Source organism: Poecilia formosa, unplaced genomic scaffold (genome assembly GCF_000485575.1).
Source record: "Poecilia formosa unplaced genomic scaffold, Poecilia_formosa-5.1.2 Scaffold296, whole genome shotgun sequence".
Lineage (NCBI taxonomy): Eukaryota > Metazoa > Chordata > Actinopteri > Cyprinodontiformes > Poeciliidae > Poecilia > Poecilia formosa.
Window position 1 is genome coordinate 1 of NW_006800235.1, and position 18,801 is coordinate 18,801.

Here is an 18,801-nt window from a genome sequence, read left to right on the forward strand (position 1 = left end):
ACATAGTAGCATTTATACCTAAAGCAAAAAATTAACAGTCAATCCAGGTGATCGGCAAAAATCAGTGATCGGCAGAGATCAGCCTCTGGTGATCAGTATCGGCAGCAGAAAACCTGATCGGAGCATCCCTATTAACAGGAAGTGATAGCTGTTTAGGACAAATCTGACTGGCTGACATAGGTTTTAGCTTTGTGCTATACTGTGCCACCTTGGGCTTTGGTATGTTTAAAACACTCAGAGGCGTTTGTGAAAGTTTGCAAGGATGAAAACTTTTTTCCTTTTTGATTCATTATCAATCAATCAATCAAATTGTATTTGTATAGCACATTTCAGCAGCAAGGCATTTCAAAGTGCTTTACATAATTAAAAAACAAAATAAAAACAGCATGTGACATTGAAAAAACAGTAAGAAAGAGAAAGAGATTTTGGAAAAAGAAAAAAAAAGAAAAAGATTTAAAGATATAAAGCAATCTGGATTGCTTCATCATGGCTTCTATCTTTTAGTAACTATTCTGCACTTTATAAGGGTGCAGAACAGCTATCAATAATTGGCAGCTCTGTGGCCAATCATCGATCTTTAAAAGCCTAATTTGACCACCGTTTCCAACTGATCCCACTGATTCTGATTTTGGCCGATGCCAACTTTGTTGGATCTGCAACATTGCTAAAAGTTGGCAACAATGGTGCAAAAGGGGACAGAGGCTGATTTTCATAATTTTGTGGTGATAAATAAGATCAGTGGATAAAATAGGAATTAGTCACAAACATTACTGTTGTTGCAATTTTTAGCAGCAGTGTCTCAGTGATAGTCTCTTGAAACCATACAGCCATGATTTAAGAGAAAATACATATATATTTGTATGTAAAATCTAATCATTTCAAGTGAGAATTTCATATTAGAAAATAATTTTGATTTGATTCTAACTTAAGGAAATGTGAGAACTAATTATGTAATTCCAGATTTTTTTTCTCTTCTTTAAAAATTAAAAGGAAGAAATCATCAGCAAATCTGGATGTTTCAAGTTTCATGAAAAACACATTTATTATGGAATGTGTTACAGAATAACGAGTCAATTATTGCCATGCTCTAGCACTGTCAAATGATAACATCACAAAAAAAAGACACTTTGATCGATTCAGGCTTTATTCATGGATATATGTAAAAAAAAATTGGGATTAAAATCCAATAAATGTCGTTCAACTGCCTCACTAAGCCTGTCAGTGAAAAGTCAAAGCAACCACAAGAAGTCAGATTTCAGTACAACAATGTAAAAACTACTTCAAAAAGATAAAGAAGAGCAATTGTCATGATTGCAGAACAACTTTAGTTAAGCAAGAATTAATAAGGCATTGTTTAGAGAGTTTTCCCTTATTGGCCAAAGGACTTTCCTCAGCTTTATACAAAGGAAAATACAAAATACCAGATTAAAAAGCAAGAAACTACCTCACTGTGAAGCACTTCCAGTCATGCTGTGGCATGAAGTTCCCTTTTAAGCCAGGATGTGCGTGATGGGCTGTCACCAGCCCTTGTGAAGATATTTTATATCAATAATGCAACACCGCCAAGATGATAACCAAAAACTGCTTTCAATCATAATTATACGGGCTCCTTTACCTTAGATGAAGTGCACTCTACATGACTTATCTGAAAGTGGATGGATCACAGCAATTCTGGAAAAGCTATTATTGTGAAGACAATAACAGGGTTTCTGCATGTTTCACCAACTCAACATTAAAATATTGTAAGATCACCATGAAAAATTTAAGATGAGTATCGCAACAGAAATGTACAAAAGAAAACTACAAATCAATCAATCAATTGGGTTTGCCAACAGAAATGAGCCAATGATCAAGACAAACATCGCCCAGCCAACTGGTGATAAATTTGCACTTACCCGTAATGGAGTAAAAAAGCTAGCCAGCTATTAGCCGATAGTTAGCAGATAGATACAACCCCCTTGAGTCACAGAACACAGTGAATACATCTGCATGTGACTAAAAGTTTTGTCTAACAGTAAAGTCCCACAAGAAAAAATAAAACTTCATAAAATATATGAGCTTAACTAGTCCTCAAAACCTGTGGTTAACATATTTAAGGCTAACTTCTTTTTTCAATGAATTTAAGACATTTTAAGGTATTAAAATGTAAGACTTTTAAGGATGCTTTAAGGATGAATGAATAATATGAGTTACAATTTTCAATTCCATTTAATTTTCCTCCAGGATTTATACATATTTTTGAACTGATCTGATATGAACAGGGAAGTTCAGTAATTCTGGGAATATCTCCACAGATATTCCTACAATATCTGTGGAGATATTCATTACACATAATAAAGACGACACGTAATGTAAACCTTTTGAGGGTTGAAAAGTGCTATATAAATCTGATGTCATTTCACTTCATTTCAATAAAGGTGCAAAGTGTGTTATAAATGTATTCTGAAAGCTATTCTAATCATATAATAGTTAAAGTAAGATGATGAAGAGCCTTTGACATGAAAATTTTTTCTTCATTTTGCAAAACATTAGGAGCCACTGTAGCAACTGCTCCTCACACACACAGTGTGACATTGCCTCTACTCTTAATATTATGGTTGCTCATAGCAGGATGCATATGAGCATATTTTGAAAGCTACTCTTACAACTTCTAAGATTATTATTCTTAAAAGAGAAATAGGAATGACCTACAAAGTTCTAATCAGTGCATTTCTAATTTTGTGTGGCATTAATTATAATTTTTAAAATATATATATCAACAGCAATCCTTGAACAGTGGTGAAGCAATGCTTCACATTGTCCACTCTTTGTCCCACGTCTAGTTGATTGGGACCCTGTCACCCTGCCCCCCAACCTTCAACAGAACTGTCAGCATCCGCGTTACCATGGAGACCAGCTCTGACCGACTCCGCCTTGTAAGCCCTATCCCCCATGAACCTGATGAAGTTACACATCGGTGAGGCTTAAAGGGAGTGTACCCAGCTCTCTTGTGAGGGGGGAGCGTTTACAGTACCAGAATGGATTCTCCCTTCCTCTTTTTTATTCAGTTCGATACACAAATGGTCTTAAACCCCTATAATAGCTGTTTTTGGTTTTAAGAAGGTTTTAGGAGCTTTCTTTGGATTTGACAGCTGAGACTAACATCATTATTAGTACAGACAATATATCTTTTGAAAAAATCCACACATTTTCCCTCTTAAATAGGGTAACGTGGTCAGCTTATGAGACTATTGGGACCGAGCATCATCGAGCCAGAGGTTAGCCATCAGTAACTCCGATCAGTGTTACGGGGGTCACAGAGGAGATGCACTGATTTTACATTAGCATAGTGGCTAATTCCATGACTGTGAGCGCGTTACAATCTTGTTCTCGTCGTAACATATATATCAGACACGGCCTAAAATAGCGAATGTAACAATTTAGCGTTTAAACTAGTGAACTCCTCTTTTAGTAAACGAGAAACTGGCCAACCGACCGTTATCAGTAGAATTAGCATGCAGGCTAAGCTCAGGGACATTCTTTCACATCAGCCTCTCTCTACAGTCTCTACTTACCTCATAGTTCAGCTTCCATCCTTAAAAGCTCTAGAAAGTAACTCTTTGTGTGTCTGTGTAACCATAAATTGTGATGTATTCTCCCAAAATGCGGCGGTTTATCACCAAAAGCCTTTCCGGTGATTCTCCCGTGGTTCAGAAATCCCAACCGAGTGAGGGACAGCTGGAAAATGGGGTAACGCCATGCAAATATCGCGAGACTTCGTCTATTTTTGGTTTTAGGAAGGTATTACGCGATATCGCGAGAGCCTTGGCTTCGCCTGTACCATATAAATACAGTAAAACAAGGGGATTAGAAGCGCTTCTTAAGTCCGTTGTTCCTAAACAAAACCCAGAAAAATATATTTTTTATGGATATGGAAACAAAATTAATTTTTTAAAAAGGCGTGATAAGTTTTAGTTTATTTTTCGGCCTAATAAGAAACAGAAAATGTTTATTGACGGATTTCTATTTTAGCTGCAATGACCTTTTTTAGTACATACGACGTACCATGTAATACAGAAAACGCCGAGTTAGATTATTCTGTGTAAATTCGCAAATTTATTAACTGACACTTGGAATAAAAAGTGGAGAGATTTAATACCTGGACTTGTAACTGTTCTATTACAATTGCAACACATTGGTCACATTCACCATTGATCAGTTATTGAATGCATTTGATTTCCTGTGCCTGGTGAGTACCAATATATTCATAATGTTGAGGTAGTGTGGTTGAAGTTAGTCCATCTTCTGATTCACACGTGATGATCTGCAGCCAAATGTCACTTGTATGCTTTAAACTGCATCCCTTTAGACTAGGATGCAGTTTAAAGCTGGGGTGGAAATTGTCTATCTTTACTATGTACATTATGGAAAGGTTCGAATTGTATAAAAATAGATAATTCTACAGTTTCAAAACTGTGGGAAATATTTTTGAGGTTTATTAATAGTTTACTAAAGGTTCCTGAAAGTTTAAAATGCATCAATAAATTGTACGTGTTGCGTTCTCCGGCAGAGGGAGATGTTGTCATTGCGTTAGTTTGTCACCGCAATAGAAGAAGAGGTCAGCTGATCAAATCAAACAGGACCTGAAAACCAGCGCCTGTGTTTTCTCCTTCTGATTTAGATAAAGCTGGAGGGTTTTGATCGACGTTTCTGTTCATGAATTAAAATCGGGGCGACATGAAAGGTTTATACGGCCGAGCTGCAGATGGCGACGCTGAGCTCAAGTTTGTTATTCAGGAAACGGTGAGTTGGGCTTTAAATTCATACATTATTAATAATCCAGACCTCAGCGCCCTAAAAAGCTTTGGTCGTTCCTCGGTTGTTCCTTCTAATACCTGTTCCTGGTGGTGGGAGCATCATGGTGTGGGGTTGTTTTGCTCCTAGTAGTGCTGGCGCATCACTAAAAGAGGAAGGGATTTTGATGAAATAAGAATTACTGTGTTCATCCTCATCTGGGTCAGGGATCTACAATTTTTACAATCCAAAGAGCCATTTTTGCCCTAAACCCCAGCAACAAAAATACTGCTTAAAGGCACAAAGCAAATTAAATGTTTGTTAAATAGCTACTAAATAAGTTTGTCATAGTTTTTTAAAGAAGCACCATTTTATTTATATTGTAGGCATTAAAATAATGGGGAAAAAACTTTTTGCCCAAAGAGCATTTGGGTGAAAAATCATGTGAAAAGAATAAGCTAAACAATCAAAACAAATATTACTGGCACATTTGTTGAGAAAGTTAAATGCAAATTATTCTATTAAAACTGTAAAACTTGCATTTGTTATTCTACCAATATTTAAACTCATTTGCTGATTGATATTAGAAGCTTGTTGATGTCTATGAAAAGTTGTGGTTTCTCTGCAACTTGATGAGGAAAATTAAACCAAATATTACTGTGGGGTGTAACTGTATGTGTATAAAATCACTATAAATTGAAGTTATGGCTCCTAATTTATTTTTATTTTAGTAAATTTCTGTTTGCTGCAGTATAATTTCAATTTAATCTGTAAAAAGAAAAAAAAGATTAATATCACCAAATTAAGTTTTACACCCCCTGGTGACTGTATGCAGACTTCACACTGGCACTGTAGGATAAACGGGTATCTTATTATTGTCTGATCACAACAAGCATCTTTAACTGGTATGTTTCTGTTTATCTCCAGACTCTCCTAGATGTTTTAGGCAGCCATCAGGTCAGAATGAAGGTCAAAGCATGTGGACTCAGCCCTCTGGACTTCAAGGTAAAATAAATAAATAAATAAAAACCTAAATTATAAAGTACTTAATGAGAAGCTACTGTAAGTTTTGTGGAAACTTGCTTGTTCATAAATGTTTGTTCTCTCCAAGTGCACACGCCTCCAAACCAGACTAAGAGCAAGGGATGCAGTTTAGATGTTACTTGTGTTTTGGGATCATATTTTGCAAAAGAAAAATGGGGGGAACATAACATGATAAGAATGATTCTGTCATGATTTGCTGTATTGGTGGTGGAGGATGGATGCAGTGGACCCAGGTTGTAGAGTATATAATGGTTTTAATGGTGATCATAATGAACAGAGATCCAGGCAGCACAAGTGAGCAATGAGGCAAGGAAACTCAGACACTGGTAGCTCTGGAGACACACGACTGGAACAAGAAACACAACTGGAGACTCATGACATATGACAAGGATCTGGCAGGAAGCAGGTGACACAGGTGGGGTTAAATACACAAGGGCATAATCAGAGTAAAAGGGACAGCTGTGAACAATCAAGGGGTAGCCGTGGCAACATAGATTCAATAAACTGAGAAAAACACAAAATCCAAATACTCACACATTCATTCCGACTTCATTCACTGAAATACAGTGAAAAGTGGTTGATCCCATATAGATTTCTGTTTTTACTTTTTTGTCATACTTAAATGTTTCTAATCATAAAACAAATTTAATATTGAGTAAAGATAGGCTGAACAAATACAAAAACCACTTTAGAAATTATTTCATTCATCAATTAGGAGAAAAACAAAAAAGTATCCCTTTGGAGCCTAAGAGATGTCAGTTACTTTTGTTTTTCTTCATTTTTTGTTTTTTTTAGTTACTCTTTGCCCATTAATGGCTGAATTAATGAGCAGTAAAGTAACTTATCTGTCTTCCTCAAGTTGATTCAGGAAGTGGGGATCCAGAGGGATTTCATTCCTGTTGGCAGAGAGGTGGCAGGTGTCGTCCTTCAAGGTATCAAACTGTGTTTACTGAGCAAATCTTACATTATACACAAACACACTCATATGTGTGCTCTGAGGGAGCTTTCTCTCCACAAATTTAACTGCTCATTCTGTGTTTTTTTCCCATAGTTGGACCCAAAGTGACCTTCTTTCAGCCAGAGGACGAGGTTGTAGGTGAGAAATGCTTTTAAATGAAACTTGGCCTGTTAAAATTGGGTGAGGAATAAAAGGGAAAATGATAGCATATGATTTTTTGTACTTTATTTAGGAAAAAATGCACACTTTTGTTTTTCTATTGTTTGTTTATAATGTTACTGTCTTATTTAAATATTTTGCAGACAGCTATAAATTTTGTCCATCATCTGTGCAAGGTTTTAACAAAAATAATTAAATGGGAGTAAAATCCGATACCATGGTATCGGATCGGTGATACTGGCCCTGTATTCACTTCATATCGGATCAGATCTAAAATATGCAGTATTGTACATCACTACTGATTTTAAGTCAAAGTAATGCAGTTTGGTCAGAGGTTAACTGGGTTAAAAGGGAATCAAAAACAGATTATGTGGAAATGGTCAAGTATTTGACTCCTCCCACATTTAGCTCCTACCCAAAGTCTGCACTGCAGCTAGTTTAGCTAAACCAGCTGTTTTATTCTCAATAAACCTCTAAAAATAACATTTATTTATGTAAATGTTTAAATAGATAATTGAAGAAATTAAATACTTGAAATCATAATGATTCTGTATCATCTGAATATTTGTGATGCCTTTGCTGTGGCTCCAGTTCTGCTTGCTGAGAATTCAGTTTTCCACAAATCTTTTTCATGTTCAGCTTATATACTTTAGTTTTTATACATTTTTATTGCTAATGGTTATATTTGGATTATTAATACTTAACACCTTGGATGGAGTAGCCGGTCAACTAATAAGTAATTTTCCCATGGGGATCAATAAAGCATATTATATTAAAAAAAACAAAACAGGCCATTTTACATTTTGATTTTAGTTTCCTATGTAGTGTTGTGGTTCTTGTTTTTTCATTTTACTCTTTAGTCATAATTTTTCCTCCTTTCATTCTCCAGGAGTTCTTCCTCTGGACTCACCTTGTTCTGGGCTCTGTGAAGTCATTGACATAGATGAGTACTACTTAGGTAAATGCACTAATGAACTTTATTTTTACTATAAATCTGATATAGGGAGTCAGAAGAACACAGGCTGAGGAGGGCAGTTTATACATTAAAGTAACTCAAACATGAATTGCTATAATGTCCTCTTGGCTGTGTTCAAAGTCGGTGGGCTAAATGGATGTTGTGAAACGGCTCCTCCTCCATCTTTCACTGGCACTCTTGGTGCTTTAAAATCTAAAGTGAAGCTCAGCTGGCTGTTTGACAGAACACTGAAAGCACCTCGAGTCCAGAGACTCCATCTGGTCTGAGACATCAGATACAACAACCCAAGCACTTCCAGATAGAGTACCTGAGAAAGGGTGTCGGTAAATGGAACATTTACTATTAAGGAAATTCTACCTGTTATTGACATCCAGAAATCCCAATGCTTGTCATAAAACAGTACCTTGCAAGGAATTAGCATGCCTTGAACTTTTTCATATTGTGTCACATTACAACTAAAACTTTCAGTGCTTTTTTATTTGGATTTTATGTGATAGACCAACATAAATTACTGCATTATTATCAAATGCATATGGATAAGAACACTCACTCTTCTGCTAATGTGCAGTGTAGGTGAAGCAAATTTTTTTTATTTAGTGCTTTTGCTAATTTTGAAAAGGTTTAGCACACTAAACTTCCCCTAAATATTTTTTTCTGAATAAATTCTAAAGCACTTGGTTGTTTTACAAACTTTCAGTTGAGTAAAGCTGGACATCACTGTTTACGTTTTGGATATCATCTGTTAAGAATTTTTCAAATAGTCATTTATATTCATTCTCATACTTTGAAGCACTTTAGCGTTGGTGTCCGCTAAATACTGAGTTGGTATAGCGCTTTAGCATTAGCTGGTATAGAGTTTTATACCAGCTTTCACGGGATACCATGTTTGTTTAGCATTGTTGCCCTAATTAAAATTATTTGCCTTCAGAAGCCACCAAAGTGGTAAATAGAGTCCAATTTAATCATTGTATAAATCCAGCTATTCTGTGAAAGCCTGAAAAGTTTGTTAGAGAAAAGCATTATGAAGACCAAGGAACAAATCTCAATTTATTATTCAAATCATGTCACCATGCAGTGCCAGTCCAAGCCCACCAGAGGGCCCCAAAAGCATCAAACTAACATGATAAAATGTATGTATGTTTAAAATAACATTAACAATATAAACTAAATGATATGACACAGGGGAATTAGCTGATATTACTTTACATAGTTAAAGCTTTATGACACAGTTAAATACCACTCTGCATTTCAAAATCTACATTTATTTTTTTCCGTTTGCTACTCCTTTTGGGTAAAATTGATAACCATAATAGCACCAGTATGATGTAAGCTAATTACAAATGCTAATGATAGCTGATATGTTACACACATAGAGTAGCTCAAGACTGATAAAGAATTTGGTGTTAACATGATGTAACCATGCATTATTTTCCTTCTACTTTAAAATGATCTGCTTTCTTATGTTTAGCCACAAAAAAATCCTAAAGTGATTGAAAATGTAAGGAAAAAAATGTTTGAGATGTGAGTACCTTAACAAAGCACAGTAAAAACTGCATATTTTTGTTTGTTTTCTGCAGTTCAAAAGCCAGAGAAGCTCAGCTCTTTGTGTGCGGCGGGAGCTCTGCGTGACGGCATCTGTGCCTACACTGCCCTACACACACACGCCCACATGGCAGCTGGACACACACTCCTGGTGATGGACGGGTCCAGTGTACGTACAGTCAGTCTGAGGATGAACTGCAATGTCGAGGCAGTATGGTTTAGTAACAATCTCCTGTAATTGTGAAGCCTTTTGGCCTCATGTGTGTCCAGCTGGCCTGTTACCACGGAGTCAAGGTCCTCACCACATCACACTCGCCACAGAAACAGGCCTTCCTGGAGCAGCTTCGGCCCAGCGTAGGTTTGTATCCCCCACTGCGTTGACGACCGCACCTCCTGTCTTTTAATTCAGCTTCCTGTCGCTGTCAACTGCTGATTTGACGACAAATCAGCTTTACTTTCAAGCTATGCATTTGCTTCCTTCACTTCTTTCCTCTCCTTCATATTTTCCTTAGGCATTCAGGATCCTTTAGTAGGTGAGATATTTTTCTGTCTTTTCTTTTCAAACCCTCCAAGTACATCTCAAAACATTTGAATTTTGTAAAATAGTTCAATAGTTTTTACTTATTTTTAGAAAGTTAAACTCTTATGTTAACATAGACTTATTACACACTGAGTGAAATGTTTCAGTCCATTATTTAATGTAATTTTGATGTTTGCTGCAGTTATCCCTGCTGCTGATGCTTCTTTTCCTACCACTTTTTCCTTCCACTTAACTTTCCATGAATATGCTTAGTTACAGAACTGTGTGACTAACCAGCTTCTTTGGCATTGACATTGATCAAGTCAACAATCTTCAATACCTAAAAAGCTTTTTTAAATCATCATTATGTAACATTACAGTTTTCCAAAACAATGAATTTGGAGTTTTTATTTTTCCAAGTCATCAAAATTATGCCAAATAAAGACTTGAAATGTTTCACTTTATATAAAATTTGAGTTTCATTTTCTGAAATGAGGAGCAAAGATATTGATGTTTTTCATTATACCCAAATGTTTCTCAGGATTGCTAATGTCTGACAAAACTAATGGTGCGCCTTTTGTTCATGTCTTCTGACACTTGTTTTATTTTCAACAAGTTAGTTGTTGAAAATGCCTAATATTTATTTTATGTATGAAGCACAGAGAAGGAAATGTGCTAAATGTAAATTTTGCTGCCACCTTGTGGAGAGAATCAAATACTGTGTGCAGGTAAACTTTTCACTGGTATAGCCAAAAGTTTCCTATTCTTTTTTTATTGCCTGTTTTTGCTCTTTTTTTTTCCATACTAAAATTGACTATAATCTAATGATAATGTAGGAAAATGGATGCAAACGTTATCAAAACATTTGTGTCAAAATGTTTGGGTAGGACTGTAGGATATAGAGAATGTTGAACTGTAGAATCAGCCATGGTGGTTCAGTGTTTTATGTGGTTCTGTTTTGGTTCATACAGCCAGAGTCATTCCGGTGCATAATGGATCATCGGACCTACTGTCAGTGGTTCTGGAGGAGACGGGAGGACTGGGAGTGGATATAGTTGTGGATTCTGGAGGTGAACTGAAAATACACTTCAGGATGATGACCATGTCTTTGTTTAAAATATGATTTTAATAATGAAATATAGGTCTTTTTTCTTTAAAGTTTGTCTCCACGGAGATGAGGAGGAGGAGGAGGATATTAAATTACTCCCCCATAAGCATGACATCATCAGTGTGCTTGGAGTGGGAGGGCACTGGGTCACCTCCCACAAAAACCTGCAGGTAACAGGCTTACAGTCAAATACAAGCAGCTCCTGTTAGTTCAGACTTTAAAGTTCTACATAAACATATTAATTATGAAATGTTTGTTCTGTCTGCAGTTGGATCCTCCAGACTGCAGGTTACTGCATTTAAAATGCGCCTCCGTGTCTTTCCTCAACCCTGAGGTCTGGACGACCTCATCGGCTCAGCAAGGACGATACCTCCGTATCCTGTCCTCACATCTACAGCCTCCACTCATCATCTGCATTCATCTTATAACTATTTAGGGCTTTTAATTATTCATTTGAACCATTCTCTTATAATAATACATCAAAATTATATAGCAATTTACAAGGAATAGTAGTAGTAGTTGAAACTTAAGGGGATTATGATGGATAGGCCAGCTTTGAGTAATGGTTTGACGGTAGGTTGAGAGTCAGAGTTCCTATTGTTTTGAGGAGTTCCAATGGGGTGGGTAGGAGGGATTTACTGTAGTTTTTGCAGATGCATAGAGGAAAGTCCATGAAGGACTCTATTGCTGTTGTCGAGTCTTGAAGTTATTAAGAAGTAGACAAGTATCTGAGTGGTGGAGTGAGGGAGAGGAAGGTAGTCATAGGGGTTTGGGACTAGTAATAAGTAGCTATGGTTTGTTGCTGTTGAGCTTTAGAAAATTAGTGTCCATCCAGAGTTTGACATAAGTCAGGCAGCTGGTGATGATGGCTAGAGTAGTGGATTTGGTGGAGGTGTAGACCTGTGTGTCATCGGAGTAAGTCCATGTTGGTGGATAATGTGTCCAAGGGATAATGAAGAGAAGGTGGCAGAGTACTGAACATTGGGGAACACTGTGGATAACGGAGGCAGAGTGTGACTTGCTGGTCACAGTGAAAGGATTGTACAACAACCAACCTCAGGTCACGTTTACACGAGGCCACTGCCTGAAAGATGGCTATTTTTGGATGTTTTTTTGGGTAAAAGAAAACCTTAGATAGCGCTGGGATTTTAGCACGTCATTGAACGTACATGTGCTTTTGACCCTTAGTTTCCACCTCACTAGCTTCCTGCTCATTGCAAACACTAACTTGCATTCCTCATCAGAAACGGTGCTAACCTGAACAGCACTAAATAAAATAATGCTTTTCACCATTGTTTTTTGTTTTTAATCTGCTCATGCTTGTATGCTAGTATGTACGCTTTCACACCTTTGCAGGGGGTATGATAGAATGTTTAACCCATTAAAATTAAAAACAATAATTGGCTTCACAAATTTGGATTTATTGTGGATTTCATCTAAAAAGCTAGGTCCTGTTTGAAAAGAAAAAAAATATATATTTCTTGTAAAAGCATTCCACCCTCAGAAAGCTGTTCAACTGAATTCTTAAAGGCCAAAAATTAATAGCATATGTAAACTTCTGGCTTGGGCTGTACATAAAATCTTTAACATCTGTTCTTAGATATTCTGAAAGACATTGTGGAGAAGATGTCAGCTGGAGTTCTCAGGTAACTTTGAAAAACATGCTGTTTGTGCATTTTATCCCGATATAAAAGATATCAGGAAATACTGACTGTTCAACATAATCACATCTGGCTTCTCTTCCCTGCAGACCTCAAATGGAGGAAGCTGTTCCTCTCTATGAAGCCACAGTTGCCATGGAAACCATCCAGCGTCATCCCAAGAAAAAGGCTGTCGTTCAGCTCTGAGCAAGAAAACAAAACCTCATTCAGTTCTGGGTCCAAATCTTTTACCTACTTCACACTAACATCTGAAAGCTCTTTTTTCCAAAGTCAACACTTCAGTGAACTGGACAATGTTTGAACCCATTAAACACCAGTATTTCAGGATTTCTCCACATGGAAATGAATAACAAATAATCATTATTAAATCAATGTTCTTTTTAACAGATTCTAAGAAAGAAATGCATCTTTTGTTCTGGATATTTGTTTAAACTATGTTGGTAACACAATAAAATTGCATGTGAGGAATTAGAGGAGGAAGTGTCTGCTGTAGGAAAATGGTTATGTTCTTTCAGAAATTTAATTCAAAAAATATTTGAGGGGTATGAATACTTTTGAAAGGCATTTTCAAAGAATGTCAGATGTCTTGTGATGGAGCTCCATAGATGGCAGCTGATGTTTCTTATTCAGGGTGCACCATTAAATTGGCCCATATTTCATTAATGTTGAAATATGGGCCAAAGTCTGAAAATCAGGCACAAAGTGTTTGGTTTTGTGGATAAGATCAGTTTCTCATGTAGAAATTGAAATTGGCGATCTGTCAATTTCTACATGAGGAACTGATCTTATCCACAAAACCAAACACTTTGTGCCTGATTTTCAGACTTTAAGCAACTTTTCAGCCAAATCAGAATTGGCAGGTCAGGATTTTTTCAAGATCAGTGATCATCCAGAAAACTGTAATCGGTGCACCACTACTTCTTATAATCTTTGGATCAAAGTGGCACTTTTAATGTCTTTTTAGCTGCTTTGTGGGCAGGAAGAAGAATGATACAGCAGCTGTGTGAACAGAAGACCGGTAAGGTGTCAGCTCATCACTCCAATGTTTGCTTTGCATGAGGACGTCTCTTTTTCTAGAATCACTGAGTCTTTCAGAGCTGTAACACAGTTCTCCAAGATCCACCTCTCCTCCTGGCGCAATGCCCTCACCACCTCCAGCTGCTCCCTGAGTGGCCCCCCACACTGACCCAGAAGCTGGGAGATCTAAATGCAGAAAGATGAAGCATTTCAGTCCCATTTTTATTCCAGGAAATACTTTGATCTGTGTTTATGTGCACCTTATCCAGAGCTATGTGTGTATCTTTCAGCAGCTGTTGACATAAAGTCCTGGCTGTCTGGCTGCTTCTCACTTCTGTCTTTTCATCAACAACTTGACCGAGCAGCGCTGGCCTCCATAGGTGGCTGGAAAAACACAAATATAACCAAAGCTTATCACACAAGCTGGGTCAAGAAGAAAGCTGATCAGGAGTGATTGGAAGACCACATTTGTTGGGACAGATTTTCTGTAGGTTCCATCAACCCAAATTTAAAAAATTTTTAAGACTTATGAATGAAAATTAAGACCTATGTCGCAAAAAAGCTAGCTACCCATGGTAGAGGCAAAACATCTAGGTAGCTTTTTTATCCATGATATATGCAGGAAAGCCAGATGGCTTCTTGCTTCTATCAGTGACAAGTGAAACCTAGCTATCACTTATCTTTGCCAACTATAAATATATAGTATATATTAGCAGCTAGTTACCAGTAGCTGCAACCGCTTTGAGTCACAGAAAGCAACGGAGATGTCTGCGAGTGACTCAAACGTTTGTCTGACAGAAAAGTCCCACAGAAAAAACATCTACATAGTAAATGTAAGACCACGCCATAATCAGAAGTCTGACATTTTGTTAACATAGTTAAGGCCAAGTTCATTTCTAAAAATTAGTTTATGACATTCAAAGGCATTAATTTTAGATACATAAATTTAAAGACTTTTTAGAAATGCACCAACACCCTGTGGCCAGATGAAAATGTCATCATACTATAGTGTTTGTGGCAGAGACAGCAGTCTTAGAGCCACCATCAGCCTCCAACTGGGACCTTCACTGGACACGGTGAGATTCCTGTCAGGAATGAAAAAAAAATTAAAGTTTGTTAAAAAATAATATTTGCTTCTTCAAAGTGTACTGTCTAAATAGGTTATTTAGGGTTCCGTCTTATTGTTTCTGTGCAAAATTTAACATTTTTGTGTATATTTGTTTAGTTTGGCAATATTTAATCTAAAACCGTAACAGTGCTGCTCCACCCACTTTGGTGAAATTCTTTAAAAGATTTGTCAGGGTCAGTGTTTTGCTTTCATAAGAGGGTGAGTTACAGTTTTTTCATGAAACAATGTAAACCAGTTAAACAAGTCAATGTAGCAATGAAACATGGAAATGTTTATGGCACAGACTTACTTACTCAAGGAAATTATTTTCTCTGAGGAACTTCATCTTCTGATCCAAACTCTTCTCACCTCTTAAAATGTCACACAGCAAGTCTGAGGAACCACAGTAAAAGATTAGTATTTTTTAGGATGTTGTGCAAAATTTATTCCATTAAGAACTTTTACTTTAATTATACTTAAGATATTATTATAACATTGTCTTAACAGACTACAAAACTAGTAGGGGTGGACCGATTGGACTTTTCCAGCTGATCACTTATCTTTTGGCCGGTACTGATGTTTTTGCTGCAAAGTCACTAAATATAGCAAAAAAATTAAAAATAAAAATTGCTCAACATAGCAACTTTTAGCAAAAGTGGACAGTAGTTGATCTTAAGATACTTACAGAGTATCTGAAGATCACCCAAAATGTAAGAAATCGAGGTTGATTTATTGGTGCACCCCTATACAAAACCTATTATTTATTATGACACTGCCTTTGACTACACCCAGACCTTTTACTGATGTTTATGACTTGCCTGGTTCCACGTACACGACGCTATGTGGATTATTCATGGCAACAAATCCGTACTCCAAAAGCAGGCGCTGGTTGTCATGGGAACCATAGTTAATGAACACCTGCTCGTAGCACGGTGTACCACAGACACTCCTGATTTCATAGCATTTTGTCTGATCATTAAAACCCGCTTTTACCTGGTGGGAAAAGATGATATAAACCTATCTATGAATATGGTTCAGATGGAAATGAAACATGAACTCAAAAGTGATTTCATGTTGACCTGGACGTCAGGGTGGTGGTTGAGGAGATCCAGGAAGGGAGCTAAAGCGTAACTATCAGGTCCAGACAGGAAGCAGCTGGACGGCCGGGACATGAAGACAGAGCGCGTGTTTACACTGCACCACGCCCACCTGAAAGAGGCAGAACAGCTGAAATAGCAGACTGAACCAGGTTTGGTGACCATCAGTGCGTTTGTGTACCTCAGAGCTTCATAAGTCAGCACATCTTCTATGGGCTGGCTCAGAACTGGCTGCAGAGTCCTGTACAGATCAACAAACACAGATGTTTGCAAAACCACTGATACTCCTTTAACTGTCACATTTTAACATGCTACAACTACAAACACCAATGTACTTTACTGGGATGTCATGTACAGACCAACACACACTGCGAAATCAAGCATCCCAAAGCTGAACAGAAACGAAGCTCAACTCCCCTGAAGAACTCCTGATTGGAGGAGTGCATCTCACGCACCGCCTCCCTCTGCTCTAAGCCCCGCCTCCTCACACCAGCAGGTAGGACGTCTGCCACCTCTTCTGAGAAATATGTGGGGCAGGCATAAGAGTAGGGCAGCACGTCAATGTACGGGAACCAATCAGAGGCCTCCCCACGCTGGCGCTCACACACCAGGAAAACACAAAGCGCAGAGAGAGGAGAAAGGCGGGGTTTCCAACTACAGACAAGATAAAGAGTCAAACTGCAAATAAAATCCCCCCATTTATGACAAAGTTAGCAATCTTGCAGCTTTACCTTTTGATGTACTCTCCCAGGTAGCTGCTGAGAACAGTGGAAGTTGTGAGGAGACAGGATTCTGGCAGAGAAACAACCAGCTCCCCTGGCTGAAAAGCAATATTTTAATTGTGTCAGTTTTGGTCCTCCACACTAATCAGCTGATTTTTGAAGGCAACTCTTTAGGACGCTGAAGAAAAAGAAGCCATGTATCGTTTTTCTTGTACTTGACAATTAGAACATATTTCGTCTTAGTCTATCTTCAAAAACACCCCATCTTAAGGTTGTACCATGAAAACGTTAAATTGTTCTAGATTATTTAAATTGTAAGGAAATAATAGTATTAAAAACATATTTAAACAGTACCATTATAGTTTGGAGAGTCTTCAGTCCTCTTCCTGTGTCTGAATGAAAACAAACACAAACTGTGAGGTTGCATCATTGTAAACAAGAGATTTCTGAAGCTCTCCCTAACATATAAAATAAAATAAAACTTCATCCAACAGCCAGGCGTACCAGAGAACAGAGCAGGCTGCAGCAGCGTTGAGCTGAATCCTCTCTGGTGGAGAAACTTCATCAGCCTGACGTACTGCAGCTGATGACTTAGAGAGACTGGAACGTCCGAGGGAAATGAAGAGTGTTTCTTTTTCTGTGATGAATCAGTTTACTGCAGTGACTCTTTTCCTACCTGAACGGACGGATTGTTCACGTTTCCGTTTCCTCTTTCTTGCAGTTCTTCCAACTCTGCGGCTGCGACCTTTCATGGCTTCCACCAGCTCATGTGAAGAATAAGCATAATAATTACCGGTACATTTTAAAATTAAACTAAAGTTCATCATATTTTAAAAGAGCAAAAAAGTCTCACACTTTTCTGTCTGACAGGTCAGTGTGTGCAGACAGAAAATGAATGTGACTCAGAACTAAATAACAAAAGTGTCCTGCTAAATGTAATGCCACCAAACAATATTTGTTGTCCTTCTTCAGATCTACCGACTATATTACTATATTACTTTATGTTGCTGGACTTGGACCTTACTCTTAACAATTACAAATATTTTTTCTGCCTTTGGGTCTATTAAAGGGATGGTATGCTTCATTAGTCTGCGCTAATATTTAATGTGACTGGCATAAGTCGTATGTCATGTCCATGTTGAGCTATGAGACACAAAAACAAGACCATATAATTGGAGCTCAAATTTCTAAACGAAAACCGTCTCAGTTTGTGTTGGCTTAAAACATATCATACGGACACTAACAGCTGCTGTTCATAAATGCAGTTAAATTAATTGAGTTTCCATTAATAAAACACTTACTGGTCGAGAAACAATGTTGGACTTTCTATCCTTGCTTTACTAGGTTCTTTGCCTCTGTAATTTTCCGGGTATGCGTGGTAAAGCTGCGCAGTACGACTGGCCGCCATCAGCGCCGACACATGGTCACGTGGTTAAAATGCGCAGGCTCAGTCAGTTTGGGCTCTTCTGACCAAACAGAACGCAAAAACGAATATCTCTCATTTTCACCACGATTTTATGTAATTATTGTCAAAAATGTGCTTCATTGAATTTTACAATAATTTTTGTATACAGTATTTTGGGGAAACATATCTGCTTAAAACGACAAAACTATTGCACATACTTTTGTTTTTGCTAAATGAAATTATTTTGTGGTTCATAATTCTGGGTTAAAGTCGGACTAAAAATCATGAATTAGATAGAAAATACTAGAATATAGTTTGCAAAACACATAATAAAAAAGTTATGGTTGTCTTTGGAAATCTCACTGTGCAAACCTTTAAACCCTCAGGTAGCATAACAAAAGAAACAGCTGTAATGTTTCAGTAGAGCCACATAGGCACAGGAGCACTTCAGAATACTATTGTCACTACCATCTACTATATCCGCATGCAATGCTACACAAGGAGGGATCTGTAAAGCTCACATATGCTTTACATCCAGTTTGACAGAACTTGAACTATTTTACAAAAAAAAAACTTTTCAGTGATAGAGGGATGCCTAAAGCTTCTTGTTACAAAACATGGTTCTACAAAGTTCAGGCAAAGTTTGTCCATGCCTTTTTCTCCTCCAGGCTCGACTACTGCAACTCTGTTTGTTGGAATCCAAAGAAAACA

General features: G+C 37.5%; 2 protein-coding genes across 4 annotated transcripts; one reads left to right on the top strand and one right to left on the bottom strand.

Moving 5' to 3' along the window:
• The first annotated feature begins 4,581 nt into the window (after positions 1-4,581).
• cryzl1 (crystallin, zeta (quinone reductase)-like 1) lies at positions 4,582-13,205 on the top strand. Of its 2 annotated transcripts, XM_007572158.2 has the most exons (13): positions 4,582-4,782; positions 5,701-5,778; positions 6,677-6,749; positions 6,869-6,913; positions 7,824-7,892; positions 9,488-9,621; positions 9,699-9,810; positions 9,965-9,985; positions 10,944-11,042; positions 11,132-11,250; positions 11,349-11,454; positions 12,681-12,726; positions 12,831-13,205. In XM_007572158.2, the coding sequence occupies exons 1-13, from the start codon at positions 4,717-4,719 to the stop codon at positions 12,925-12,927; spliced, it is 1,065 nt and encodes a 354-aa protein (XP_007572220.1). In that variant the 5' UTR covers positions 4,582-4,716; the 3' UTR covers positions 12,928-13,205. The 2 variants fall into 2 exon arrangements, with proteins under 2 accessions (XP_007572220.1, XP_007572221.1); XM_007572159.2 differs by lacking the exon at positions 9,965-9,985.
• A 410-nt stretch (positions 13,206-13,615) lies between these two features.
• setd4 (SET domain containing 4) lies at positions 13,616-18,097 on the bottom strand. Of its 2 annotated transcripts, none has more exons than XM_007572157.2 (13): positions 17,987-18,097; positions 17,362-17,449; positions 17,190-17,285; positions 17,040-17,077; positions 16,695-16,783; positions 16,381-16,617; positions 16,145-16,204; positions 15,946-16,075; positions 15,685-15,751; positions 15,181-15,259; positions 14,763-14,843; positions 14,019-14,142; positions 13,616-13,944 (listed from the first exon to the last, which is right to left on the bottom strand). In XM_007572157.2, the coding sequence occupies exons 2-13, from the start codon at positions 17,435-17,437 to the stop codon at positions 13,768-13,770; spliced, it is 1,254 nt and encodes a 417-aa protein (XP_007572219.1). In that variant the 5' UTR covers positions 17,438-17,449; positions 17,987-18,097; the 3' UTR covers positions 13,616-13,767. The 2 variants fall into 2 exon arrangements, with proteins under 2 accessions (XP_007572219.1, XP_016537329.1); XM_016681843.1 differs by having other exon boundaries at positions 15,685-15,859; positions 17,362-17,451; positions 17,987-18,096.
• Between the last annotated feature and the right edge of the window lie 704 nt (positions 18,098-18,801).